This window comes from Magallana gigas, chromosome 2, assembly GCF_963853765.1.
Source record: "Magallana gigas chromosome 2, xbMagGiga1.1, whole genome shotgun sequence".
NCBI lineage: Eukaryota > Metazoa > Mollusca > Bivalvia > Ostreida > Ostreidae > Magallana > Magallana gigas.
In genome coordinates, this window is record NC_088854.1 from 50,429,476 (window position 1) to 50,455,856 (window position 26,381).

At 33.6% G+C, this 26,381-nt stretch overlaps 1 protein-coding gene across 2 annotated transcripts; it reads right to left on the minus strand.

Annotated features, from left to right (window-relative positions):
- Positions 1-379: 379 nt before the first annotated feature.
- Positions 380-25,742, minus strand: LOC105329821 (armadillo repeat-containing protein 8). Of its 2 annotated transcripts, XM_011431278.4 has the most exons (21): positions 25,666-25,742; positions 25,035-25,108; positions 24,596-24,667; positions 16,281-16,423; positions 15,861-15,958; positions 15,583-15,675; positions 15,392-15,472; positions 6,132-6,207; positions 5,867-6,018; positions 5,371-5,577; positions 5,180-5,266; positions 4,848-5,012; positions 4,374-4,460; positions 3,978-4,025; positions 2,878-2,970; positions 2,224-2,373; positions 2,026-2,121; positions 1,837-1,932; positions 1,517-1,589; positions 1,145-1,238; positions 380-995 (listed from the first exon to the last, which is right to left on the minus strand). In XM_011431278.4, exons 1-21 carry the CDS (start codon positions 25,678-25,680, stop codon positions 965-967), a joined length of 2,031 nt encoding a protein of 676 aa, XP_011429580.1. In that variant the 5' UTR covers positions 25,681-25,742; the 3' UTR covers positions 380-964. The 2 variants fall into 2 exon arrangements, with proteins under 2 accessions (XP_011429580.1, XP_011429581.1); XM_011431279.4 differs by lacking the exon at positions 3,978-4,025.
- Positions 25,743-26,381: the final 639 nt, after the last annotated feature.

A 26,381-nucleotide genomic window follows, 5' to 3' on the forward strand; every position in this document is an offset into this window, starting at 1 on the left:
TCTTTTTCTTTATTTTCACATGATACGGTTTCAATAATTTTGTTTTACATGTATATATGTAAATGCTCTGCTCAATATGTAATCCTATATTAAATTGCAATGAACTACCTGATAATTCTAGATTAAAAGCTATGATATATGAAGTTTGCTCTTTTGTTAATTTCGAGTCACTATAGCATCTCAATTTTTAAATTGTAATTATCATTTTAGACAGCAAAGGCCTCCCATTTGACAAGAAGCTGTTAATACTGTATGTTAACAGTCTTAATTATGATAATATTCATGCTCTCTATAATACCAATGTACTACATATACATTGTATTTACATTAACACGTAAATGCTTTTTTTAATGCAATACATCCAAAAGTCAACAAGCCCTAGATGCCAATGCTCCCTCACTTAGTGAGAAGCAATTTATTTTTAATAATAAGAACATACACAGTTATTTGATAATGCATGTATTTTCTAAACAAACAAAGTATAACAATACATATTAAATCCCAAATATTACAACAAAATTGCACGAAGTTGCAAGATCACACGTAAATATATAGGAAATATAATGGAAAGCTTATATCATTGAAGTTGACAATTTCAATATAATTTTTACACGTTGAATGCTTAAAACAAAACACTTCTAGTAACCATGATTGATAATAGCACAATTCCATGTTAGTATTTAAAATTTCCATGTGAAGGTTACATTCGTTTATCCCATGTTATAAGCGTCGGAAATGTATTTTTTTGTATTGTTTCTTCCATACATAAATGTAGACATCAATAAATACTGCACAGGTCCTTGAGTTTATGAAGCCCAACTCAATTTAACAGTTTCACAAAAACTGCATGAATATTCTTGAATCACATACAATACACTCGGTGGATCTGTTTTGCATTAACTTGACTGAGCAGTGAAACACTGTCTTTCAGCGATCCAATCGTTCTCAGGCTTCTCCAGTTCTGTCACGTAAACTGCTGAAGTGCTGTTTTGACTCTGCCAAAAAAAAAAGTCCAGTTTAAAACAAATAAAATACACATACGCTGTACCCGTTCAAATGAATTGCTTTAGGAATAGCTGATTGCTCATACTAGCCAAAGAACAAGGATCAGTTGATAAATACATGCAGGTTTTATTGTTCTTACTTGTCAAACAACACTGCATCATTTGCACTGAGGAGTTGTTGTAATAGTTTCTGTATACCCAGGTCTCGGAGCTTGGCTTGTCTGTTGTAAGCCCCTGAAACAAAACAGATTTCTGAAAGCAACTGATTTTAAACTCATTTTTTTTTTGGCAATAAAACCCATTGTGACTTTTAAATATGGTAATGTTCCAATTTTCTGAAGTCTATCAAAAATCAAAGCTTACATGTAAAATTTTCAAAACTTCAATTCTGTTAAATATGCTCTAAAAAGTATGTCAGACATACATTGCTAGTATTTTAAGCATGTTGTTTTTTTAAGAGAACAGTTAACAATTTGTTGACAAATCCAATCTTTTGTAATAGTTGACATTACCTTCTTGTTCATTCCACACCAGATTAGATATGCAGGATGTGGCTGCTATCTGTAGTTTCACATTGGTATGCAGCTAGGTTTGAGAAAATGAACAAAGTTATCCATGCAGATATAAAAGAAATACCGGTATACACGTATTACCTCCGTGTGACAAACATTAACTGATTATTTATACAAATATTAGAAAATAAGATAAATTTATAACCGGTAAAAAATATAATATTGAAATCCATCCACTGTGCATGTTGGGTATGGCATTGCTTATCATCAATAAACTTATCAATATTGGTTAAAAAATTATATAATTCTATAATACTGACCATATAAGTCATGAGTTTCTTCAGCACATCTTCATTCCCCATTATAAATTCCTTGGCTTCGTCTCCATCGGCCACATTTGTCAGTATACAAAGGGTCTATCAAATGAGGCATCAAAAGTGTACATGTATATTAATCCATGAAAACATTCAGGACAGCATTACGTGATGCAGACAGGTATTCAGTCTTACCTGTTCTTTGATTTCCACCACATGGTCTCCCTCTAAGATGAACACAACAGCTTGCATTATTTGACTTCCGTAAATCTTCATTAAATGATCAATATCCTGGTAAACAAATTCAGTATGTTAAGAAATATTTCACACAGAGGGAAACTAATCTAAATTAGATGTTAAGCAAATACACTGAATGGTCCTAAAGAATATCACCGTTCTGCCCGCTAGCAAGTTCCGTATCAGGCCTAGGGTTTTAATCAGAACAGCTGGATCAGGATCTGACAACAGCCGGAAGAGTTGCTCCGTTCCAATTACATCCACTATCTGGATCTTCACAGACAAATCAGCTTGGAAGGCCATGTTCTACACACAAACAAAAATAAATACACCTCATGCACATCAATGTACAAGACAAGTCATTTGTAGAAACTTCTAATAACACACATACAGTGTCACTTTAATCTACATATCTTTATTCCAAACTAAATTGTTCAAGTTAATAAAGCTTTGTGGCTCTGCAAGGAATTTTTCATTGACAGGTCTAGGAGCTACAGTTCCTCACAAACAGACAACTTGCAGTTTATGATGCACAAAAAGTTGCCCTGATTTTAAACTTATCAAACTTTTAACAAACCAAACTCCTTCACTTTACTTAGCTGATGATGGTGTTATCAATTCAAAGGCCAGTAAAATAAAAACACTGGTTACACTATGGCCAGTCAATCTAAAATCTTAAGTAAAACTACAGATCTGCGCAGAGCTACAAAAATAAAGCATCCGAATGCTTCAAATTGGCAGATGAAGCATCTGAAGTACTGAGGTACCATTATTCAAGTTCCAGAAGTAAGTTTCATAGAACTGACTTACCATTAATCCCCATATTCCATTTAACCTAAGGTCCCCTTCAGACCGGGAGGTGAGTTTGGCGAGAATGTTGATTGCCCCAGCTTCCAGACATGCCTGTGACAAAATTCAAAGAGAAACTGTCAATCACACAGCTACAGAAAAGATATAAAGTGCAGCAAGATACAATCCATGTTTTGAAATTGAGTATGACAATTGTTATGAAATGATATAAGACGAGAGCAGAAAATACATGCAGGGAATTAAAACATGCTGTACGTCTTTTAAGGTTACTGTTATGTATTTGGCAAATAAAGTATTCAAATCAAGGAATCTGGAACTAAATTGGGCACATTTGGTAACTTCAAATACATGTAGTTAATTGTGTTTTGGTATATACATGTACAACTATAGCATTAATTTTTAGTTGAAGTGGAACGAATGGATTAAGATCAATAATATATGTATAAATGTATCAAATTGTATCAACAAATCATTTGTTGTTATAGTGATGACAACAGACAAGATAAAAAGTTGTTGCTTCTAAACCCAGTAAGCAAATGTGCAGTGTTAAAGAAAGAGTGCCACCATGACATATTATAAACTCAAGGGAGATAAATGACAACATGGCATCTACAAGTACATCTATAGAAAATACAACATTGCATGCAATAATACAATCAGCCAGAATTATCTGGGTGCTTAACATGCTCTGACTACCTCAAACAACTACAGTTCTAGAGTGGAACCATAAACACACATTGTTTACACTATAAATTTAAGTAAAAATAATTTCATAAAAGATTCTTTCATATAAGCTATTATATAACTAATCATACAGCACATGCTAATGAAAATGCAACTGAAAATGGAAATCATGGACATTTTTACATGTGAATAATGAAAATCAAAAAATACTGTAGAATCATTAGAGTGGGTCAGTCAATTTTGGTTCTTCTATAATCTATGCATTTGTCAACCAGATCCCCGTATAAACTTCATTTGGAAACATTATAGTATACATGTACCACAAAATTGACCCTCCCAGTGACTGGGTGATTTCACAGTATGTCATATGATTCCCTTCCTTAGCTGGGTCTGGAGACAGACAGCGATACACTTACTTTGTTTTTCTGACTAACAGACAACCTTGGACTTTCACTAGCGGGTCTCTGTCATAAGAAACGAGGAGTCAGGCTAAGTTACTCTGTATCATTAGTAAAGAAAAGGTGAATGATCATCAACTCAGGGAAGACTGAATTCTTCCTTGACAACAGACTTATTCTTCCATGACAACAGACTAATAATGGAGAGCATTATCAAAGGTTATGACAGATTTATTTTGTTTCAATGCCAAGGAAAAGAATATATGCACATGTGGTATGACTTTATGAAACATAAATACTGAACCATGACAATGAAATGCATTTCACATATACCGTAGGTTAAAAATGCAAAATGAAATCTAAATGAGGAAAATGATAGGAACAAACTATAGGTCTAAGTATTTGAGATCTCACCTCTCTGCCAGGGGAGAATTCTAACAGGAGGTTGCACAAAGTCGATGATGCTACTGGCAGCAACTCTTTAGATCCATTGTTCATTAACTGTAAAATGGTAAAAACATTGTAGTGAAGGGACGGTGAAAATGTGGTTAGAAAAAAATGCTTTAAATTCCATTACTTTCTATTTTATTGGAATGTAAAAGCCATTGTTTGTTATGATAATATACCCTTGTATAGATATTTTCCAAAGGGATTAATGCAGTATATATACCATACCACAAGAGATTTTAATCGAGAAATTTTATTCCTTTGAGATCTAATAGGGTTGCATAAGAGGTATAATTTGTTTGAAAAATAACCACACTAAACATATAACTATACACAAATTTCATTCACAAAATCAATGAAATTTAACCTACCAAATTTTTCTACTTTTCCATTACTGCAGTTATTCAGTGTATAACTACAGTTGAATCTTTCTGTACTCACATTCATAAGAGGTTTCCACACTGTGTGGTCCTGGAATGTGGTTCTGAGCTGCTGGACGGAGCGCGAGAGGCTATGGAGACACCGCACGGCTCCCATCTGAACCTTAAGGTCACTGCAGTTCATTCCATTCACAATGTGCTCCATCAAATTCTCTGTCTCAATGATCTATTCATATTCCACAAATCAAATGCATTATTTCCCAAACAATACACAATTTCAATTATAGCAAAAAACTGATTTAAAAAATTTAACACATGAAATTTAATATATCTTGAATGACATGCATTCGATAAAAAATAACTCTTTTTATCAAAAGAGGAAAATCCACTTGCCTTCTTTCTGATTTCTTCATCATTAGCTCCCAGAGATGCAAATGCTCTGAATGCTGCCTGCTTTAGTTCATTGCTCCAATTCACAACCTGAAAAAGTATATATTAAAACACTCGGAAATTGCAGGATTAATATAAATAGTCTAAGGAGGTCAACTTAACAGATATGGTGTTGTTATACATGATTAATTTACCTTTCTATTAGTTGATCTAGTATTGATTTGCTGTACACTTGTGTAACGCAGGTAATCTGCTAATGTTTTGATGATGTGGTCAGAAATGGATGCTAGGGTCTGTAGATTGGCGTCCTCCTCTATCAAGTAAGCCAATGTCTCCGCCCCCTCCACATTCTCCTCCAATGTACGATCCTTTTTACACATTCTGATCAGTGTAGACAAAGTCTGTTGAAGCATAAATAACCATCATTATTCAAGGATATCTTCTTCAAGGTTTCAATCAATTAGTTTTAAATGAACTTAAAGAATTTTATTCAATTGTCCACAACAACTTATCCTACAGTTCAAGTGCTACTTATTTCTAGTGAAAAATAAGCTCTATTGTTCTAAAATTTTTATTCAAAGATCTATTACAGTAGATGATGGAGAATTCTTTGCTTTACCGGTATATGTATGGAAGTTACCGGTAAATAGATTGAAAAAGCCTCTCTCTACAAATTGTGCGGGGTCATACCTTGTTCTGAATGGTAGGACAATGGGTAGGAATGGCCCCACCTCTACAAAGGTAAGTCAAACACTTAGCGGCGGCCATTTGCATTTCTGAGGGTTTGTCCCTCGAGAGAAGACGTAACAGTAGGTTTGGAATGGATTCTCCATTGTATGTTGCTGAAAATATCCAAAGCATACATCTGATACATTGTATCAAATTACTGCAAAATAAATACAATGTATATGGAACATGAATGTGAAATTCAGTTTCCTAATTAAACTATGTATACCTGTAGCAGCAGCTTTAGAAACAGTCTCATTCTCATAACAAAGTACAGCAAAGCACTTCAATGTTGGCATTTGAACCTATACCAATGAGTCAAACAGTCAAATAAAGTTTAATAAATGAAAACAATTTTCATACCCTGCTGATGCTATTTTGTAATTGACACTGTTGCTTAACTTTTAAAGTACTATGATATTTAATAGGGTACTTTAATTATTCTTCTTGAGAAATATCTTATACGTACGGAAGCCCATTTAGGACCTATCAAAAAATATTTTTGAATTTGATATAACGAATTCTTGAATTTGTTAAAACTAATTTAAATCGTTATAACGAATTGTTGAATCCGTTATAACGAATTAAATTTGTTATAACAAATTTTTTGGAATTCGTTATAACGAATTTAATCTGTTATAACAAATTCGCTGAATTCGTTATTTCAAATTTTTAAATCTGTTTTAACAAATTAAATTTGAAATAACGAATTCTTTAATTCGTTATTTCAAAGTTTTAATTCGTAATTTCGGTTTTTTAAAATCGGTTATAACATATTCTCACCCAATTTGTGATAACAAATTTCATGTATTCTGGAACAAATTAAACGGGGCGGACTTCATTTGTCCCATATCGGCGTACGGCGAAACGGCGAAATGATTAATGAAGTAAACTGGCGTAAGAACAAAAGTGGAGGAACATATTGTCACAGCTGTTGCTGTAACCATGGTAACATATGTAACAATTCCGAAAGACACTTTACTTTATCGGCTTTGCTAGATTTCCAACATAGATAGACACAAAATATTTAAGAACTGCTATATATGTAGCAACGCATTTTCACCAAAAATATTACGCAGGATATACAGATATCGGGTTTCTGCGCAAAATTCCCAAAATTAGTTTAGTCAATGCTATTTATTATTGAGCATGCTGATTTATAAAAGGGTACATGCAGCCCAGCCAATGTCGAACTTATGTCATAGAATTTATTTACCAGAATTTAATGCAAAAACCGCATCGAAATCGATGCAAAAATAATGGGAGTTACGCCTCTTCAAAGTGCCTATTTTTACCTCTTTTAGAAATCTAATCAAGAGAAAATGAAATTAGGCGATAACAAGGCTTCAGTGACGTCACGAGGTCAACACTAGGGAAATTTCTTTACAAAGCTATACAAAACATATTCAAGTTTACAGCAAATATGATTGATATAGGTCTGATGTTTTGACGTATCTAGTTATTTTAGGTATTGTAAATTTAGAAAGTTGTATCCGTAATTATTTTCTTACAGTCAGATTTCTTTTAAAACGATTTTAAAATTTGCTATTCTAATCGCCTTTTACCGATGAATAGGATATCTTTAAACGCTTGCAATGGCAGATTTATGTTCATTATTCATATTTATTTTGGACGGAGCGTGTTCAAATTGTATAAAGCTTGAAGGGAGTTATGATAGATTTGATATGCACGCTCCGACCGAAATTATCACCTCATAATATTCAAAGAATGATGCTTTTTTGCTTTTAATTATATTTTATTTCCAATTTCTACACTTCAAAACAACATTTCAAAACCACTGGGGTTTTTTTCATGCATAGCACATTTCATGTGTTATTGCAGCAAATACCGTTTTTCGGTTATGCTGTAGTATTTTGTGTCGCTCATTTTTTATGAAAGAATTGGGCCATTGGTTTCAAAGTGATTTGTAATGTTATCACAGTAAAGGACACTTGAAAAATATAAATATGATATTTTATATGACATAGCCAGGCATTATAACCACGACGTGCGCATGCGTGAACCAACTTTCCATCGGGATTGGTAAACGTTTTGGAGGAAATTCGATAGCTTCTTGGAGAAACTTCGAACTGATGATAAGTGCCAAAAAACAAAAAACACCGCGACTTTTATATCATATGGTCATTAAACGTGATAGGAATGTTATGTACCTTTGGTTTACACTAAAAAAAAGTTAATTAAATGTTTGCGAGGACAATAAAGGCAATGTTACAGGAAAACAATAGACACGTAGCTTTAAACGGGTGGGCTGGTGGGGGTGGCAGGGAGAGGCCTGTCCCCATGCAGTTGCCCCCCTTTCCTAGCATTTTCGGAGCATGTAAAAAATTGAAAGTGACTGGGAGGAAATAAACATTGAAATTTAAGTTTGAGGTAAACTTAGCATTTCTATAGCTACCCCCACGGTGTACGATTCTCGAGTTTTTTAAAGACTTTTTCTTTGCATGTTAAGAATTCTTTGGCGATTCTCCCATCCCACCCCCCCCCCCTCTTTTCACTTGTTTACGATGTCACCTGCCTAAACAAAATATCACAGTTTCCTTACATATACCAGTAAAAAAGAATTGGGTTTATATATAAACCAATATTACTGTATCTCATACAATATACCATTCACCAGGTTCTATAAACACCTACGCTTATATTCAATATAAAAAAAATTCAAGGTTAGGAGGAGAGGGATAATTTATTTTGTTTTTCTTTGTTTCAGTGGGGTGGGGTATTAGGGAGGGGTAGGGGTAGTCAGAACACCGACCCCATGTAGGTCTGTGTGTCCAAACCAGGGTCTGTATACCCATCACAAGGGTCAGAGTACATATTACCAGGGTCAGAGTAGGTACTACCAGAGTCGATGTACGTATCAACAGGGTCTCTATACGCATAACCAGATTCAGTAAACCCATCACCAGGACACCAGGGTCTCAATACTTATCCCGAGGGCCAGTGTGTCTTTGTGCTCATCACCAGGGTCTGATTACCCATAGCCAGAAATCCACGTACCATCACCAGGGTCTCAATGCCTATCACCAGGGTCAGTAAACGTTTCACCAGGGTCTATATGCCTATCACCGGGGTCTGTATACTAGTATTAATAGGGCTAGATTTCACATCACTAGCGTATGTATACCCATATCCAGAATCAGTATACCCATCACCAGGGTAAGTTTACCTATAACCAAGGTTAGTGTACCCATTTACAAGAGTGTGTACATGTATACGCGTAACCAGAGCCAGTATACCCATCACCTGGGTCTCAATACCTATAACAATATAGGTTTTGAGACCCTGGTAATGAGCAGACCCTGGTGATAAGAACACTGACCTTGGTGATATGCATTAAGACCCTGATGATGGATTCTAATTACTTGGTGATAGGCACACAGACCCTGGTGATACGTACACTGACCCTGTAATAGATATAGACATCCTGATAATCGTAATATTGACCCAGGTTATGGGTATACAGACCCTGGTGATACGAACACTGACCCTAGTGATACATACCAGTTCACTGACCCTGATGATACGAACACTGACCCGGGTTTTTTGTATGCAGACCCAGATGATGGGCACGCAGACCCTGGTGATACGTACACTGACCCTGGTGTTAGATATAGACATCCTGATAATCGTAATACTGACCCAGCTGGTTATGGGTATACAGACCCTGGTGATACGAACACTTACCCTAGTGATACATACACTATGCTATTAAAACATTTAAAAATCCTAATCCGTGGGGGTATGGAGTAAGTCGTACCTTTAACTTCAATTCTACAGTTTAATTCCTGCCTTTCAATCCAGTTTTTACCTGGTCCCAAAACATTGGGGGGGGGGGGGGGGGGGGGGGGACTCCTTGTTAATTCACCTTTTATATGTAAGTTTAAGAAAAATGTTTGCTGCGAGAAAGCATGTGCTGAAGGGGGTAGTCTAGCTCGTCCCCCTGCCCCTGCTCCACTCCACACACCCCTCCCCCTCCGATGCTAAGTGCCTGTTGTTTTCCTGTAACATTGCTCTTTTTGTTCTCTCAAATACTAATATTTATACAACATTTTGGTGTATATCTAATGTACACACCATTCCTATCTCTTCTAATGAACATTTATAATGTAAATTTCGAACTTTCCTATACGTTTTTAATTGCGCGAATATCGGTTCGAAGTTCCTCCAAACAGCTTTCGAATTTCCTCCCAAACGTATACCGAAAAGTCGGTACACGCATGCGTACATCCTGGTTATAGTGCCTGGTTGTACTATATAAAATCAAAGTACTGAAGAACTGATGGGAGTTGATTTTATCAATTATTATTTATTTTAAAATCAATGATATGTTATTTTGCATGGCAAGTACTTTCCTATATGTATTTGAATTACGCACATTTTTAATAATATGAATTCTTCCACAGGAATTTCGTGAAAACTCAATATGAATCATGTTGTATAATATTCAAAGATCTATTCTATCAAACTAAGTATCAGTAATCGGAATAGTTATAAGAAATTGTATGGATCCAAGCAAAATTGAACTCTAGTCTTGTTCAACCAGACACTCAGCTGTATCCGTTAATCACCGACAAGCAAGAGAGACTCTCTGCTTGTCGGATATTTACGGAGACAGCCGAGCGTCTGGTTGAACGAGCTCTGGCGTAGGAATATATAAAATGTATGACTTCAAAAATTATCTAAATTGTTTGTACTATTTAAAAGCTAACTATTTACAAGGTATCTTTAAATAAGTTTCCTTGAAAAACAATGCTTAAGAACTTATTACATCGAATTTATCGATTAGAACTAAATGTTGTCAGCAATGTTGATTTGTACTTAGGTCCAAACACTGTTTCACTTTCGGTTTGCCTGAGTAACTGCATAGGAGAGTTGATTAAAATCAACTACAAATCAAAGGCCTGAAGGGCCACAATGGCGTCGAGTTAAAGTTAATTTGAAGAGTAAAAACCTAAATAATTTTTTTAACAAGTGAAAAGCTGTCAATGTGACAGCTAACCGGGTTTTCTTTTTATATGAGAACTGTAACCATAATCCATGTCAACCCATATCCAGTGAAATAAAGTACCCCATATGCAATATTTTGCTAAAAAGACTTAGTTCAAAAGCTGGTATTTTTTTCATAAATAATCAGAAATAAAAATCCTAGAAACATTCACACCTCTGATACATGTACAATTAATCTGCAAAAAGAACAACTTTTTATCTATAAAACTGTAGGAAAAGTTATCTGTACAATGAGGTTACTCTATATGCAATATTTTGCTAAAAATTGACTAACTTCAAAAGCTGGTATTTTTTTCACAAATTATCAGTAATCAAAATCCTAGCAATATGCACACCTCTGATATATGTATAATTGATTTGCAAAAGAACAACTTCTTATCTTGAAAACTGTAAGAGGAGCTATCCGTACAATGAGGGTACGCTATATGCAATACTTTGCCCAAAAATGACTAAATTTTTTGATTTTTTTTCATAAATTATCAGTAACCAAAATCCAAGCAATTTTTTTTCATAAATTATCAGTAACCAAACTCCTAGCAATAAGCACACCTCTGATATATGTATAACTGATCTGCAAAAGAAAAATTCCTATCTTGAGAACTGTAGGAGGAGTTATCCGTACAATGAGGGTACCCTATATGCAATATTTTGCCAAAAAATGACAAAGTTCAAAAGCTGGTATTTTTTTCATAAATTATCGAAAATCAAAATCCTAGCAGTATGCATACCTCTGATATACGTATAATTGATCTGCAAAAGAACAACTTCCTATTTTGAAAACTGTAGGAGGACTTATCCGTACATTGAGGGTACCCTATATGCAATATTTTGCCAAAAAATGACCAAGTTCAAAAGCTGGTATTTTTTTCATAAATTATCGAAAATCAAAATCCTAGCAGTATGCATACCTCTGATATATGTATAATTGATCTGCAAAAGAACAACTTCCTATTTTGAAAACTGTAGGAGGACTTATCCGTACAATGAGGGTACCCTATATGCAATATTTTGCCAAAAAATGACCAAGTTCAAAAGCTGGTATTTTTTTCATAAATTATCGAAAATCAAAATCCTAGCAGTATGCATACCTCTGATATATGTATAATTGATCTGCAAAAGAACAACTTCCTATTTTGAAAACTGTAGGAGGACTTATCCGTACAATGAGGGTACCCTATATGCAATATTTTGCCAAAAAAAATGACCAAGTTCAAAAGCTGGTATTTTTTTTCATAAATTATCGAAAATAAAAAAAAAAATTAAAAATAGAAAATGTTATTTATCACATAACTAATAAAATTACAACTCATTACAAATTTGCTCACCTAATTCTTAAAAAGTTTTGAATTTCAATTGAAAATTTAAGGTTCCTCGACACATCAAAATTTTATTTTATGGATCGATAGAGAATCTTTTTTGAAACATGATTCCACAAAACAGAAATCAATATCGGCTTTCAGTTATTTTATACGAATTTTTTTGTATTTTTTCAGTGAAATAGGAAAAACTGTTTGGCAGACAAACAGAATATATTAGAGCTTTAAACTTGTTGTCAATTAATGTGTAATATAATTATAAATAAATTCATGCCAAAGATTGTTTGGTCAAGTGTTTAATTTTTTAATTAAAAAAATATTTCTGAAAATCAAAATTGTAATTCTTTAATATCTTTTTAATCTATGGATAAAATTTTAAAAATAACATATAGTCACATAAACTATTTACTAAACAATGATATTTTACAAAGAAATTGAAATGAAAATGCGAAATTTTGGAAAAATTGCTATTTATCAAATTTTAACCGATCCCGATTGAAAAAAACCTGATCCCGATCAGAATTATTTTAAAATTGAAATTTTACAAATAAACTGCAGTTTTTTTCTAAGTAATTGATATAAATTATAAAGTTAGTAAATGACGAAACCATTTTACAGCTAAACAACCTGAAATATCTGCAAAATTCTGATTCATTCTAACTTTATGTGATTTTGTTCGGGATCAGTTTAATTACAATCGGGATCGGTTCGATTTTAAAATTTTCCATTTTTTCTTTAATTTTACTATTTGGTTTCAATTTCTTGTTGAAATATGATTGTACAGCAATTGTTAAATGCGAGTAACAGTTTATCTGCAGTTTTTATCCATAGATTTAAAAAATATCTACAATTCTTTTTTTTCATTTTCATAAATATTTTTTTTACAAAAATATTTCAAAGTTTATCTGGCCTTTTTTGATATATATTTATAGATAATTGTATTGTGCATTAATTGATAACAAATTTTTAGCTCTAATATATCTTGTTCGCAGCTAAAACGATGTTTCCGGTTTCTATCAAAAAATACAAAAAAAATTCATATAAAATGATCAGAGGCCGATATAGGTGTCATTTTTGTATAATCATTTCTCAAAAATGATTCTTCATCGATCCATCAAATAATGCTTTGGTGTGTCGAGCCACCTTAAGTTTATAGAATTATCTTAGGAGTTAAAAATTTTTTAGATTTTTTTTCTCTATTTTATATGAAAATAAATATTAAAATTATTATTGTGGTTAATCTTAAATATTGTATACTGCTGATAACCACTCTGTCTCTCATTATCAATTTCATCTAAAATTCACAAGGATCCAAATGACACGGGCCGAAAAGATCAGGGGTAGATAAAAGAAAGCACCCATTCACGTTGTTTACAAAGTGAAAGTAGTTCACTAGTTGGTTTAAAATAACTTTTGTTTGTAGATGTACTTATCGCTCGATTAGGAAGTTTTGTTTCTACAAGATCAAACATTTGTGCATTGTCAATTTTCGATATGGATACAAAATAATCTATTTTGCAGGCTAGTACATTTCATAACCAAATTGAGTATGTAAGCCCAGCTATCGCATGTGTCTCGGTGCTAGTGTATTCATCCGCTGAAACCGAGACATATTGTTTTCAATAAAATGTGAACATTTTTAAAGACGGCAACCATTTCGAATCTGCAAACTTGTTTTGTTGACGTACAGTTCTGCTCGAAATTGAAGTATGTCATCTATTTTTCTTCAAACACATACGAAAACTTTGCACTCATTTGAGTTGTTTGGCTCCTAAAAATGTAACTTCCGGACGTACGATCCCTAGATGGCTTTCGAGCTTCGCTCGACGCCATAAAAATAGCCTATTCTATACATCGTTCTGATGGAAAGTTGGTTCACGCATGCGCACATTCTGGTTATAATGCCTGGCTACATCATATAAAATATTATATTTATATTCTTAAGTGTCCTTTACTGTGATAACCCAGCCCAATAATTTCATTAAAAAAAACGAACGACACAAAATGGGCGTGTCATACAGCATAACCGAAAAACAGTATTGGCTGCGCTGCGTCATAATACATAGCATGTGTCATTCATTAAAAACAGTGGTTTTAGAATGTTGTTTTAAAGTGTAGAAATTGGAAATAATATAAATATAAGTATTAAAGTAATAAGGAATCATTCTTTGAATATTATGAGTTGATAATTTCGGTCAGAGCGTGGTCATATCTATCATAAATCCCGTCGAGCTTTATTTGATTTGAACACGTCCCGGCCAAAATCACCTGAGACTTGTAATACTCAAAGAATGATTCCTTATTCTTAAATCAATTCTATTCCAGGCCGGTATTTTTTTTAAGTATGGCGTAATCTCACGGTTTAGTGATGTAATGAGATGAAAAAATGCAGATATATGTTAAAAAATCAGCATGCTTATTGATTGATAGCATTAATTAAAAAAATGTTTGGAATTTTGCACAGAAACCCGTCGAAACAAATCTGTAAATATTGTATTTTTGGTGAAACTGCATTGCTACATATATAACAGTTTTTAAATATTTTGTTGCTATATATGTAGGATTCTAGCAAAGCTGATAAAGTAAGGTGTCTTTTGGAATTGTTACATCTGTAACCATGGTTACATTTACTTCATTTAATACCAATTCGCCGTTTAACGCCGATCAATTGATCGGTGCATTTCGTCGTACGCCGATAAGGGACAAATGAAGTCCGCCCCGTTTAATTTGTTCCCCAAAACATGAAATTTGTTAGCACAAAGTGGGTGAAAATATGTTATAACCGAGTTTAAAAAACTGAATTTACGAATTAAAACTTTGAAATAACGAATTCAAGAATTCGATATTTCAAATTTAATTTGTTATAACGAATTCAAGAATTTGTTATTTCAAATTTAATTTGTTAAAACAGATTTAAAAATTTGAAATAACAAATTCAGCGAATTTGTTATAACAGATTAAATTCGTTGTAACGAATTCCTAAAATTTGTTATAACAAATTTAATTCGTTATAACGGATTCAACAATTCGTTATAACGATTTAAATTCGTTTTAACAAATTCAAGAATTCGTTATATCAAATTAAAAAATATTTTTTGATAGGTCCTAAATGGGCTTCCGTATATACAAATAATGAACAATGAACCTTGTAACTTGAAGAACAGAGAAGTGGGGCTAGTGCAGCAATGGCTCCATTCCTGCTTAAAGCATTCTGATGATCTGCTGTCTACAACACAAATTAAGAATCTCAGACTTCCACTTTAAAAAGACACATTCCAGTTATTCTAATCAAAGAATTGAGTTAATAGAAGACATTACTTGTTTGCAACGACTTACTTTACAGCAGTTGCTGAATATTGTTGTGATGCACTCCTGGGTACAGAATGACTTGGACAGGATATTGATGAGATGAGGTATGACAGTGTGGTCCTGGTATTGACAAATATAAAATGTACATAAACCAATCTATACAGGTATTCATATACCTATACAAAAGCCATTCATACTTGCTAGTTGTAAGGTACTGACTACTCAGTTCTTTCACAATAATATATTAAAAACAGTCATTGGAACTGATATGAAATTAAAGAAATCTGATAAAAAATAAAACAAACCTGATAAATTTGCTCCAGAGGAGAATTCTCACTTAGAAATATGGTCCTTAGGCATCTTAGGCAGGCCTCAATAAACTTGATATTGTTGCTAGATAACCCTGTAAAAAATTGTAAAATAATTAGTTTGATTATTTACAGAATGATATAAAACATTATAGAAACAATTGATAGTTCATTCATATTTTATGAGACCTATGTCTCTGAATTATTGGTCCAGAGCCTGATACAAATTAAAGGTAGATCTTCTCAAATGAAGAAAATTATGAAGGTTACAGTCAGTTCACTTATTGTAATAGAGACATTTTAGCACATTATTTTTCTACATAATCTCTCAAGCTCTAAGCCAGAATAAACAGGAAGGATGTATGATTTACACTGCACAGAAATTCCTCTTTTAAATATGACTGTAAGTTTCAATACCCTTCAGAAGGACGGCAACACAACCAGAATCCACCAGACAGTTGATGTTTTCTGTCGTACCCTTTGCTAGACTGCCAAGAACAATGGCTGATTCAGTGCGTAGCTCCACTGGAATATCTTCATCAATGATCCACTGCAACAGCCTAGTGGAAAAACACACCAGCTATTTAGTCAATTAGAGGGAACACAAAATGCTAATAACTAAAGTAATTTCCGATTGCTATGGGGACAAAAACATCAAACTACATTAAAAATTACCTATGCGTGCAAATTTGTAGTCAAATAAGTCCAACAACGATAAATATAAACAACTGACTGATCGCGGTGCACTTGTCGATGTGACGTCATACTGTAAATTTTGACACATATTTTGTGTAGAGAGAGGCGGATCAATCAATTTTTTAACACAAAAAAATGCATTTTATAAATTAACAGAGCATAATCTTAAAACAATGATAATACCATTAAATCCTATCTATTATGCTTGTTTTGATTCGGCATGTGATCATTTTTTAGAGCGTGTATCATTTCTTTTCTAGAGTGTTTGAAGTACAAGATATAGGTGTTTGATACCAGGGAGCCTATCTAAATCCGCTTTTTACAAGGGCATATGCTAAACAGATCATTACGATGTTTTGGATATGAATTAAGGGAATGCTTAATTTTTATTTTTTTTTGTTTACACATAAATCCACATACACACATATTTCATACATTTCAAGATTATTAATCTAAAGAAAACATATTATTATTGTAGTGTGAAAACGTGTTTTTCTTGCACCAAAAAAAATAAACAATAGCAGTAAATGAAAAGAGAAACCATGCTAGTCATATGCCTTCAGTAGACTATCCAGGTAAGGTATAAGTGGAGCCATAATTACACGCTTGATTGTAGCGTGTGTACACAGACACCACTTTGAGTTATCAAGAGTGAAAAACAATGGAATACGTATAACAGGACCCAGGTCTTACTTCGAGAGATCAAGAACTTCGAGAGATCGGAGTTCGAGAGATCAAGAGTAAATTTACTTACTAGTTATAAAGAGAGAAAAATCGGGACCATGATTTCACTTCGAGAGATCAAGAACTTCGAAAGATCGAAGTTCGAGCCATCGAGTTTCACCTGTATTTATTCTAATAAAAGATGAACTCTATACAAAGCAGCAGCACTTTTCAGAAACTACAAGAAAAGTAGAATTTAATTATTATTTAAATTCTTAATTCAAATAATGGTATGCCCTTGTAATATTGAAATTTGTTTATGACCTCCATTTGGGAGAATTATCAACAAATGTCATGTGACTATCAATTCAGGGAACCACACTAAGTGTCATACAAAGTAGCATTTACTATACTGTTTCATTTAATGTCACATTTATATCATGATGAAATAACTTTACATGCGTCTTTTAACCCCAAGGAACCCCAAGGAACCCCAAGGAAACCCCAAGGAACCCCAATGACAAAAATTAATAAATTTTAATACCCAAGGGGTCTTATTGGACTTCAAGGGTCACCTCTTAGTACCCCAAGGAACCCCAAGGAAACCCGTAAGAACCCCATGGAACCCAAATGATAAAGTTATTAACCAGTGATACCCCAGGGGTCTCATTCGAATCAAAGGCTCACCCAAAGGTACCCCAGTGATAGAAATTAATAACTATTTATACCCAAGGGGTCTCATTTGAATCCAAGGGTCACCTCGTAGTACCCCAAGGATACCCCAAGGAACCCCAAGTATACTCATTAGAACCCCAAGTAACCCCAATAATAGAAATTAGTAACTAGTGATACCCCAGGAGACTCATTATACCCCTATACCCCCACAAATGAAGTTTAAGGGGGTATATTGGTTTCACCCTGTCCGTCCGTCTGTCCGTCTCTCTGTAGATGCAACTTTGTCCCCCCTATAGAATTTTTTACTACTGCATGAAACAGTCTGAAAATTTGTACATATGTTGATCACCATCTGAAGATGTGCACCTGTAATTTTTTTAGGATCAGACAAGATTTAATGATTTTATGACAGTTTTCATTTTCCTCATTCTATATATTGTTCACTGATGTTGAAAAGTAAGGGAGGTAATCCTTACAGATTTTATTAATTTATAGCATTAAAACACCCTAAAATATATTTATATAAAATACATTCAAATGGAGGTTTTTTGTCTTTATGCGTTAACTAAATTTATCTTTTATAAGTATTCTATCAACTGACAATGCAGAATTTTTGTTTGTCAATGATAAATTCTTAGGAGCTGGCTGAATTCATTTGTCCCAAGGGGGCCATTATCTGAGCCATGGTTTAGATGGAGCATGTGTGTATGGAAAATTGATAATCTGTAAAATGGGCAGTGGCTTTGAGGCTAATTTAAAAGGAAATAAATAATATCATTATTAAAATAAAGAAGTGAACTATTTTTAGAAGTTGTTTAAATTTATTAGTCATGCAAGTAAATTGATGAAGTGACCCTATAGGGAATCTAATTTAAATTAGATTTATTAAAATTACTGATATGATTGTAGTGTTTCTGCAATTTTAAAATTGTTTGTAATATTTGAATTTTCTTTCTTACATATTTTTACATAGTATGGTAATTATGGTAATGTTTTGGGAGTTTATTAAATTTAAAAAGCCTGTCAAAGAAAATCATATATAAAGTCCTATGGGATCAATTTTCTGATATGGAGTTCCATTGTACCATAGGCCATAGCAAAAATTGTGAGGAAAATTTGAAACAACTAACTGCATCTGTTAAGACTCTTATTAGAAAGATATTCAAAGTTTTATCAACAGAAGAACATTGCTTGGCTACCGGTATTTCCATTTACTGCAAAGGGTGGGATTATTGTCATTTTGTTGGTTTTTCATTAAAACAATTAAATGAAAAAAATATCATCGGATACATTAATTTGTAAATAAATTACTGTTATACATATGTATTTAAAGTGATAAGTACCCCAAAGAACCCAAATGAAACCCAAGTATACCAATGAGAACCCATTAAGGATACCCTTGAGAACCCCATAGATACCTCAAATAAAGTCAATAGTGGAAAGTAAATTTGATGACCAAGGCCGGTCTCATTAAAAATCAAAGGGTCACTCCTGATACCCCAAGGATACCCCAATTGTAAAAATTGATAACTATTGATACCCCAGGATACTCATTGGAGTCCAAAGGTCAACTATTGGTACCCCAAGGATACCTGTAGGAACCCCAATTGCAAGGTACCCAATTGATAGAATTTAATAACCACCCCAATGGTTGTACTGTAAAACATATTACTAATTAATACCCAATTATACCCAATTACTCAATGGAATATCATAAAAACATCTGGGCAACCCAAGGAACACTTGTGATACCCCAATACATACTGGTATGATAAAAATAATGTTTCTCCAATATCTGTTCACTTTGGATGAATTTAACAATTAGTGTTGTCAAATCGGTTGAAAATCATAATCGAGTACCGTTAATTGGCAGAATTTGTTGTCTCTTACCAACTGATGATCAGCCAATATTGAATCAGTAACAAATTATATCAAATTCATGAAATAGGGCACTAAATTTTATGTCACCACAAGGAAGTCTGCAATTCTTCCAGCGAACCATTCATATGAACACTTAATATGACAATGTTTCTTCGGTGAAATTTTCAAATGAAGTGGAGAAAGATATTGTTCAGTTACAAAGACCCAAACTTGTTTTACTGTTGACATAGGGGGTGTTACCCTTATTGGAGTACTTTTGAGAAGTGATCATGGAAGTGTGGAGTGGGGCTATCTCCCCTTCGTGGGTACAACACAATGGATTGACCCAGAATGTTGATACGTGCAGAATGTTCACCTGAGAGGCACCAAAATACCTGTTAATTGCAGGTAGACACCCGTTGTATATTGGTGGTAGCTCTTGGACAGGGATTAAAGGGCCAACATAACCCTTTACATGTATACACAATGGCTTCACCATCACTGTTGCAATATATTTACCTACACCTACATCTCCTTGTTTATTGGTAGACAACCCTTGTATTTTGCTATAATTCTGAAATTTTTATGGGTGACTGATTTTAGCTAAGTGGGAATGGTGCTCAGGTAAGGGTTTCAAAGAACAAAGGAAATTAATTACAGGTAAATTATAGTCTGTTCAATTATTGACCTGAAGCAAATTTTTAATAAAAAAAAAAATAACAGGCAGTTTTTTTAGATTATGTTTAAAATAAAGTTAAAAAAATTAATTACCAGGTAGATACTTGTAATAGAAGTAAATTTTGATAATTAAAAGGGGTTTGTTCTATCATGATTGATCGTACAAGCTAATTTTTATTTCATGTAAAATTACTCAATATTCATTCTTTTGAGGAGAAGGAAAACTATGACATTACTACCCCTTCTATGTCCCTTATCAAGAACCTTGAAAAAATAAACATTATATGGTTCAAGTTTTGGGCTGTTGATTTTAATAATGAAAAAAACTATAAATGTTAATTTTATAAGAAATGCAGGGGAATTATCACGTACATCATACAATTTGGCTATAGTGGTTATGATATAAAAGAATTAAATGCTCAACAACATGTACATTTAGGACTACATTTTCAGACTGATGGAACTATTTCAATATTTTACCCATGAAATTCAGAAAAATTCTTGTAAAAGGACTATAGGGTGATTTCACCATGCATCGGACACCTTTGGAATTTTCCCTTTGTTCATGCATCAAATATCGTCCAAATATAAATAAAACTTGTTTTAAAAGTTACAGGTTTTCCCCTTGCTTAATTATTGGAGAAAAAATTGTGAAATTGTTAAAAATGTAGAAAATAAAGCAAATTAATGAAGTGTTGAACTATTTCACCATGGATCGGACAATATTTACCAAGCATCGGACAGCTATAGAAGTGCAATAGAGATTAAAAATAACATTTTCAGGTTTTAATGCAAAAATACAAAGGTTCGGAAATATTAATTTATTCAATTGCTATTCATATATCTTTTAATCTATATCCTCAAATTTACATATAGGAATTTAGACTAGTGCTTCTGTTTAAAGGAATATTTATCATAAGGGGTTCTTTATCGTGCCAGCTCCTACAGGCACTTTGGACTAAAAAGGCTGTGTCCGTAAAATTCGATTTTTAAGAGGTTTGAGGAAAATGTTTGTATCAATTATTTCTTAAATTTTTATTTTACTTCACAATTAAAGTATATCACAAGGAATGGGCACATAATATCCATATTATTAGAAGAAATCATGCAATGAAAACTGTCCGATGCATGGTTAATTTGTGTCCGATCCATGGTGAAATGAACATATGGTGCAATAATGACCTTGACATTAATTGTTCAAATTTCTTGGACTTATTTTAATCAAATTTTGTTTCAAAACTTACTTCTTTCTAATTAATTTACGCAGAGAGTGCATTTTCACTAATTCACAATCAAACACACAACATTCAAATAATGCTTTAGTGTAAAATTTTCGTAACTAAATTTTCAATAATGGCGTATTTGATGTCATTTTACGTTGTCTATATTGCTATTTCTTTGACAATGTGACTGTCAAATTCTTAATAATGATAAAGTTCATTTGTTTTAATTCAGGAATATACGAAACAACACATGAGCGCATGCACATTTATTTGTATATTTATAAACAAAGTTGTCCGATCCAAGGTATGTGTCCGATGCATGGTTAAATCACCCTATATATGATATGGGCCTAAAATGGCCCCCTAAAATGAACATCATCATTTTTCTTTGTACAAATATAAATGTGATGTTTTAACATAATGTTCATTTTGATTCAACTGCCCAGAATTTAGAAATATGACATCTTAAAGACAACCTTTTCCTGCCATTTTTGCATTTTTAGCATAAACATGATAAAACAGCTTGTTTTCAAGCAGTTTTTCTTTCAGAAAAAATAGAGAGCATGCTTGAACAAACAAAATATTTGAATCATAGATGTATCTTGCCAAGGCTAATAAGTGACAAAAATTTTTTCCCTGTTCAAGCATGCCCTCTATATTTCCCATTCATAAAAAGATAAGAAAAATGTAAATTTTTGACTGATTTTGATTGAAATAGCGTCACTTCTGACGTCATTTTCTGCCAGTGAGTGCAAAAAAATAAAAAAAATAGGTGAAAAATAAATTTTACATCAACTCTTCTAAAATATAACATAACATATTATTGTACCTGAAACACTTTAAAAAATTGCGAATAATGGGGGCCAAATTTAACTCATAACATATATATAGTTCTTTCGTACTTCAAATCACCATCTACCAGTTGAAGTGGGAAGATGGGAAGGTATCCCATTAAATGAAAGATTTTGTCCTCTCTGTTACAAAAAACGTATAGCCGATGAATTTCATTATATTTTAGAATGTAATGCAATATCACAAGTCCGAAACAAATTTATAGACAAAATTTTTTCGGCTAGACCAAATGTGTTTTAAAGTATTACATATTAGGGTATCCTTGGGGTTGTATGGTGTATCAAGAGTTATAAATCTGTATGATTAGGGTATCTTTTGGAGTTCCTTGGGATTTCTGTGGGGTTCCCTAGGGTTTATAGAGGTTTTTAGAGGCGTGTCTGGAATACCAATGAGTCCCCAATGGTATCAAGAATTTTTAATTTGAATTATTAGGCTATATCCTTGGGGTTCCATTGGGTTCTATGGGGTATCAAGTTTTATGAATCTGTATTATAAGGGTATCCTTTCAGTTCCTTGGGGTATCCATGGGGTTCCATGGGATACCTAATGGTGTCTGCATGGGATATCAAAAAGCCCCGAGGGTGTATCCAGAGATATAAAATTGTGTTATTAGGGTATCCTTGGGGTTCATTTGGGTATCAAAAGTTATATTACTGGGTATCCTTGGAGTTCCTTGAGGTATCCATAGGGTGTGTCAGGGATAACAATGGGGTATCTGTATTATTACTATTAGAGTACTATTAGGGTATCCTTTAGGTTTCTTGGGGTACCCATGGGGTTCCTTGGGATACCTTGTGATTTGTCTAGGATATCAAAGTGACCCAAAAAGTATCAAGAGATATAGTGTATCCTTGGAGTTCCATAGGATATCAAGACTTATAAAATTTATATAACCAATACATGTATAAGAGTATCCCTAGAGTTCCTTGGGGTATCCGTGGGTTTTGTCTGAGATACCAATGAGTCCCTACGGGTATCAAGAATTTAAATTTGTATTATTAAGTTATCCTTTAAGTTCCTTGAGGTATCCTTGGGGTTCTGTGGTGTATCAAGAGTTACGAATCTGTATTTTTAGGGTATTCTTGGAGTTCTTTGGGATATCCCTGGGGTTCCCTGGGATTCTTACAGGTGTATCTGGAATACCAATGAGTCCCCAGGGTTATCAAGAGTTTTAAATTTGTATTACAACGTATTACGGTATCCTTGGGGTTCTATGGAGTATCAAGATTTATAATTCTGTATTATTAGGGTATTCTTGGAGTTCCTTGGGATATCCCTGGGGTTCCCTGGGATTCTTAGAGGTGTATCTGGAATACCAATGAGTCCCCAGGGTTATCAAGAGTTTTACATTTGTATTACAATGTATTAGGGTATCCTTGGGGTTCTATGGAGTATTAAGAGTTATGATTCTGTATTATAAGGGTATTCTTGGAGTTCCTTGGGATATCCATGGGGTTCCCTGGGATTCCTAGAGGTGTATCTGGAATACCAATGAGTCCTCAGGGTTAATAAGAGTTTTAAATTTGTATTATTAGGGTATCCTTGGGGTTCTATGGAGTATCAAGAGTTATGATTCTGTATTATTAGGATATTCTTCGAGTTCCTTGGGATATCCCTGGGGTTCCCTGTGGTTCTTAGAGGTGTGTCTGGAATACCAGTGAGTCCCCAGGGGTACCAAGAGTTTAAAATTTGTATTATTAGGGTATCCTTGAGGTTCCTTGGGGTTCTATGGTGTATCAGGAGTTATAAATCTGTATTATTAGGTTATCTTTGGGGTTCCTTGGGGTATAATTGGGGTACCAAGGGTAAGGGGTGACCCTTGCACTCTAATGAGACCCCCTTGGGTATCAATAGTTATTTATTTCTGTCATTGGGGTTTCCTTGGGGTTCCTTGGGGTTTCCTTGGGGTTCCTTGGGGTTTCCTTGGGGTTCCTTGGGGTTAAAAGACGTGCCGCTCTACATAAATATTTTGTAATAAAAGATGCATTGTTTTATGAACGTTTAAATCCGCTGATATTTTCATAGTAAGCCTTAACAGTGCTGCGTTTATAAATATGCAACAAATCCAAAGAAGAAAACATTTACCTAGGAATGACTCCTTGATGAATTATTTCATCCTTTTGTTTGTTGTTGCCAATAACTCTATTCTTTACTTGTCTGTAAATCAAGAAGAACAAAAAAACAGTAATAACAAAATCATTTTTTTTAGTTCCTGATCTTATTGCTAAAAATTTTTTCTAATTCTATAAAAAGTTTTCATTAAAATTAAATGATTTTTTCATTCTTTTAAACAGATTTGTATAGGTGACGCTTGGTTTGTAAATTATTGCTACCAGATTATTGTACATTAGATAAAAAGTGAGGTGTTATGTAAAAGTACTTTGATGTCATTTGTTCATTATCGATATAATTTTTGGTTTTGCTCAGATTTATACTGATTGACTTTGAAGGACACAACTGACTGTGGTCATAGTATACTGTGACAGTGTAATAAAACACTTGGTACTTCATCACCAATACTCACATCATAGATTCTAACCACTTGTCCTTGTTTTCTGAGAGAATGCTATCAACCATTCCCATCCGACCATCAACATCCTACAAAAAAAAGTAGTTAAAACGTACAGCTATGTTTTAACTATTTTTGTTCAGAGTTGCTTTTCTAAAACTACAGTAAAAAAGTTCCTTACGATTTTTGTCTGTTTTACATGAAATGCAGATTTTCAAAAAGGTAGTCAATTAAACCTCCTAAGCCCTTCAGGTAGGTAAATTTGTATTTTTAAAGTATCAGTGTAGAAAAATCAAGCTATGTAGCTTAATTTAGACAAGTGTGGTGATTGTGCTGGACCTGTTAGTGTTTAAATACAATTCTATAAAGTAGAGTGTGAAGTGATTTGACAACGGTCTAGATTAAGTTTAAAACCATGAATTGGTATGATACGCTTTTAAGAGTTTACAATCATTGTTGACATGGTTGATGTCAACTCAGGTGATATCGGCTAAAAATTGAAATAATCTACAACTTTCACTGGTTTAACTACTTGAGCAAATATACCATAGCATTGGGCTTTTGCATATATAATCAAATTATGCAAATATCGTCTTGTTTAAACGAGAAATTAAAATGAAATGAATGAAAATATTGTGATCATTACCATTGTCTGCAACATTTTTACAACTTCCGGCAAATGTAAACTATAAAACCAAATAATTCCGAGATGGTGGATCCGGGCAAGTATGTTTTTTGTACTAGATAACTTGATCGAATGTGGGGAGAGATATGCAAGCACGTAACATCAGTTTGGAAGTAACTTTTCTGGCATTTTTTCTTAAATTTACATATAACTTTTAAAGTTTGAAAATGAGTTAGATGGAGTCTCCCTATTCTCTTTTGAGAAGTGGACAGGCATAGCCTACGTGGATGTAGGCTATGCCTGTCCACTTCTCAAAAGAGAATAGGAGTCTCCCCACTTTTTCAGGAGCAGGTAAAAAAAACGTCACGCTAGGAAATTACTGTATTCATTCATATATACAAAATGAATAGAAGTTTAAGGTACCCACCCCACCCAACGGATTAGGATTTTGATGTTTTGAAGAATGTCTATTGTTCTTTTTGAGGGGAGGGGGTGTCTGCCCATATTTCGGATAAAAGTTTGCACACCCCCCCCCCCCAATACAGGCACAAATAAAAATAAAATTCACGTGCCCCCGTGTTAAACATTGGCAATATAATGCCCTTTCTCAATCAACTATAATGTCCAAGATTTTTTTTTCTATTTGACTATGAAGGTAATGTAAGGCTAAGCTGGTAAGAGAGTGTCCTAGATTGGAAAATCTTCACCCCCCCCCCCCCACACACACACACAACACA

Bases quoted from the DNA above. Each gene is read 5' to 3' on its own strand.
- LOC105329821 (XM_011431278.4), bottom strand. The intron at 15,676-15,860 runs GTTTGTTTTATT...TGTCAATACCAG, and splicing joins CTCTGGAGCAAATTTATCAG to GACCACACTGTCATACCTCA. The intron at 1,590-1,836 runs GTCAGTATTATA...TCTCAAACCTAG, and splicing joins AGAAACTCATGACTTATATG to CTGCATACCAATGTGAAACT.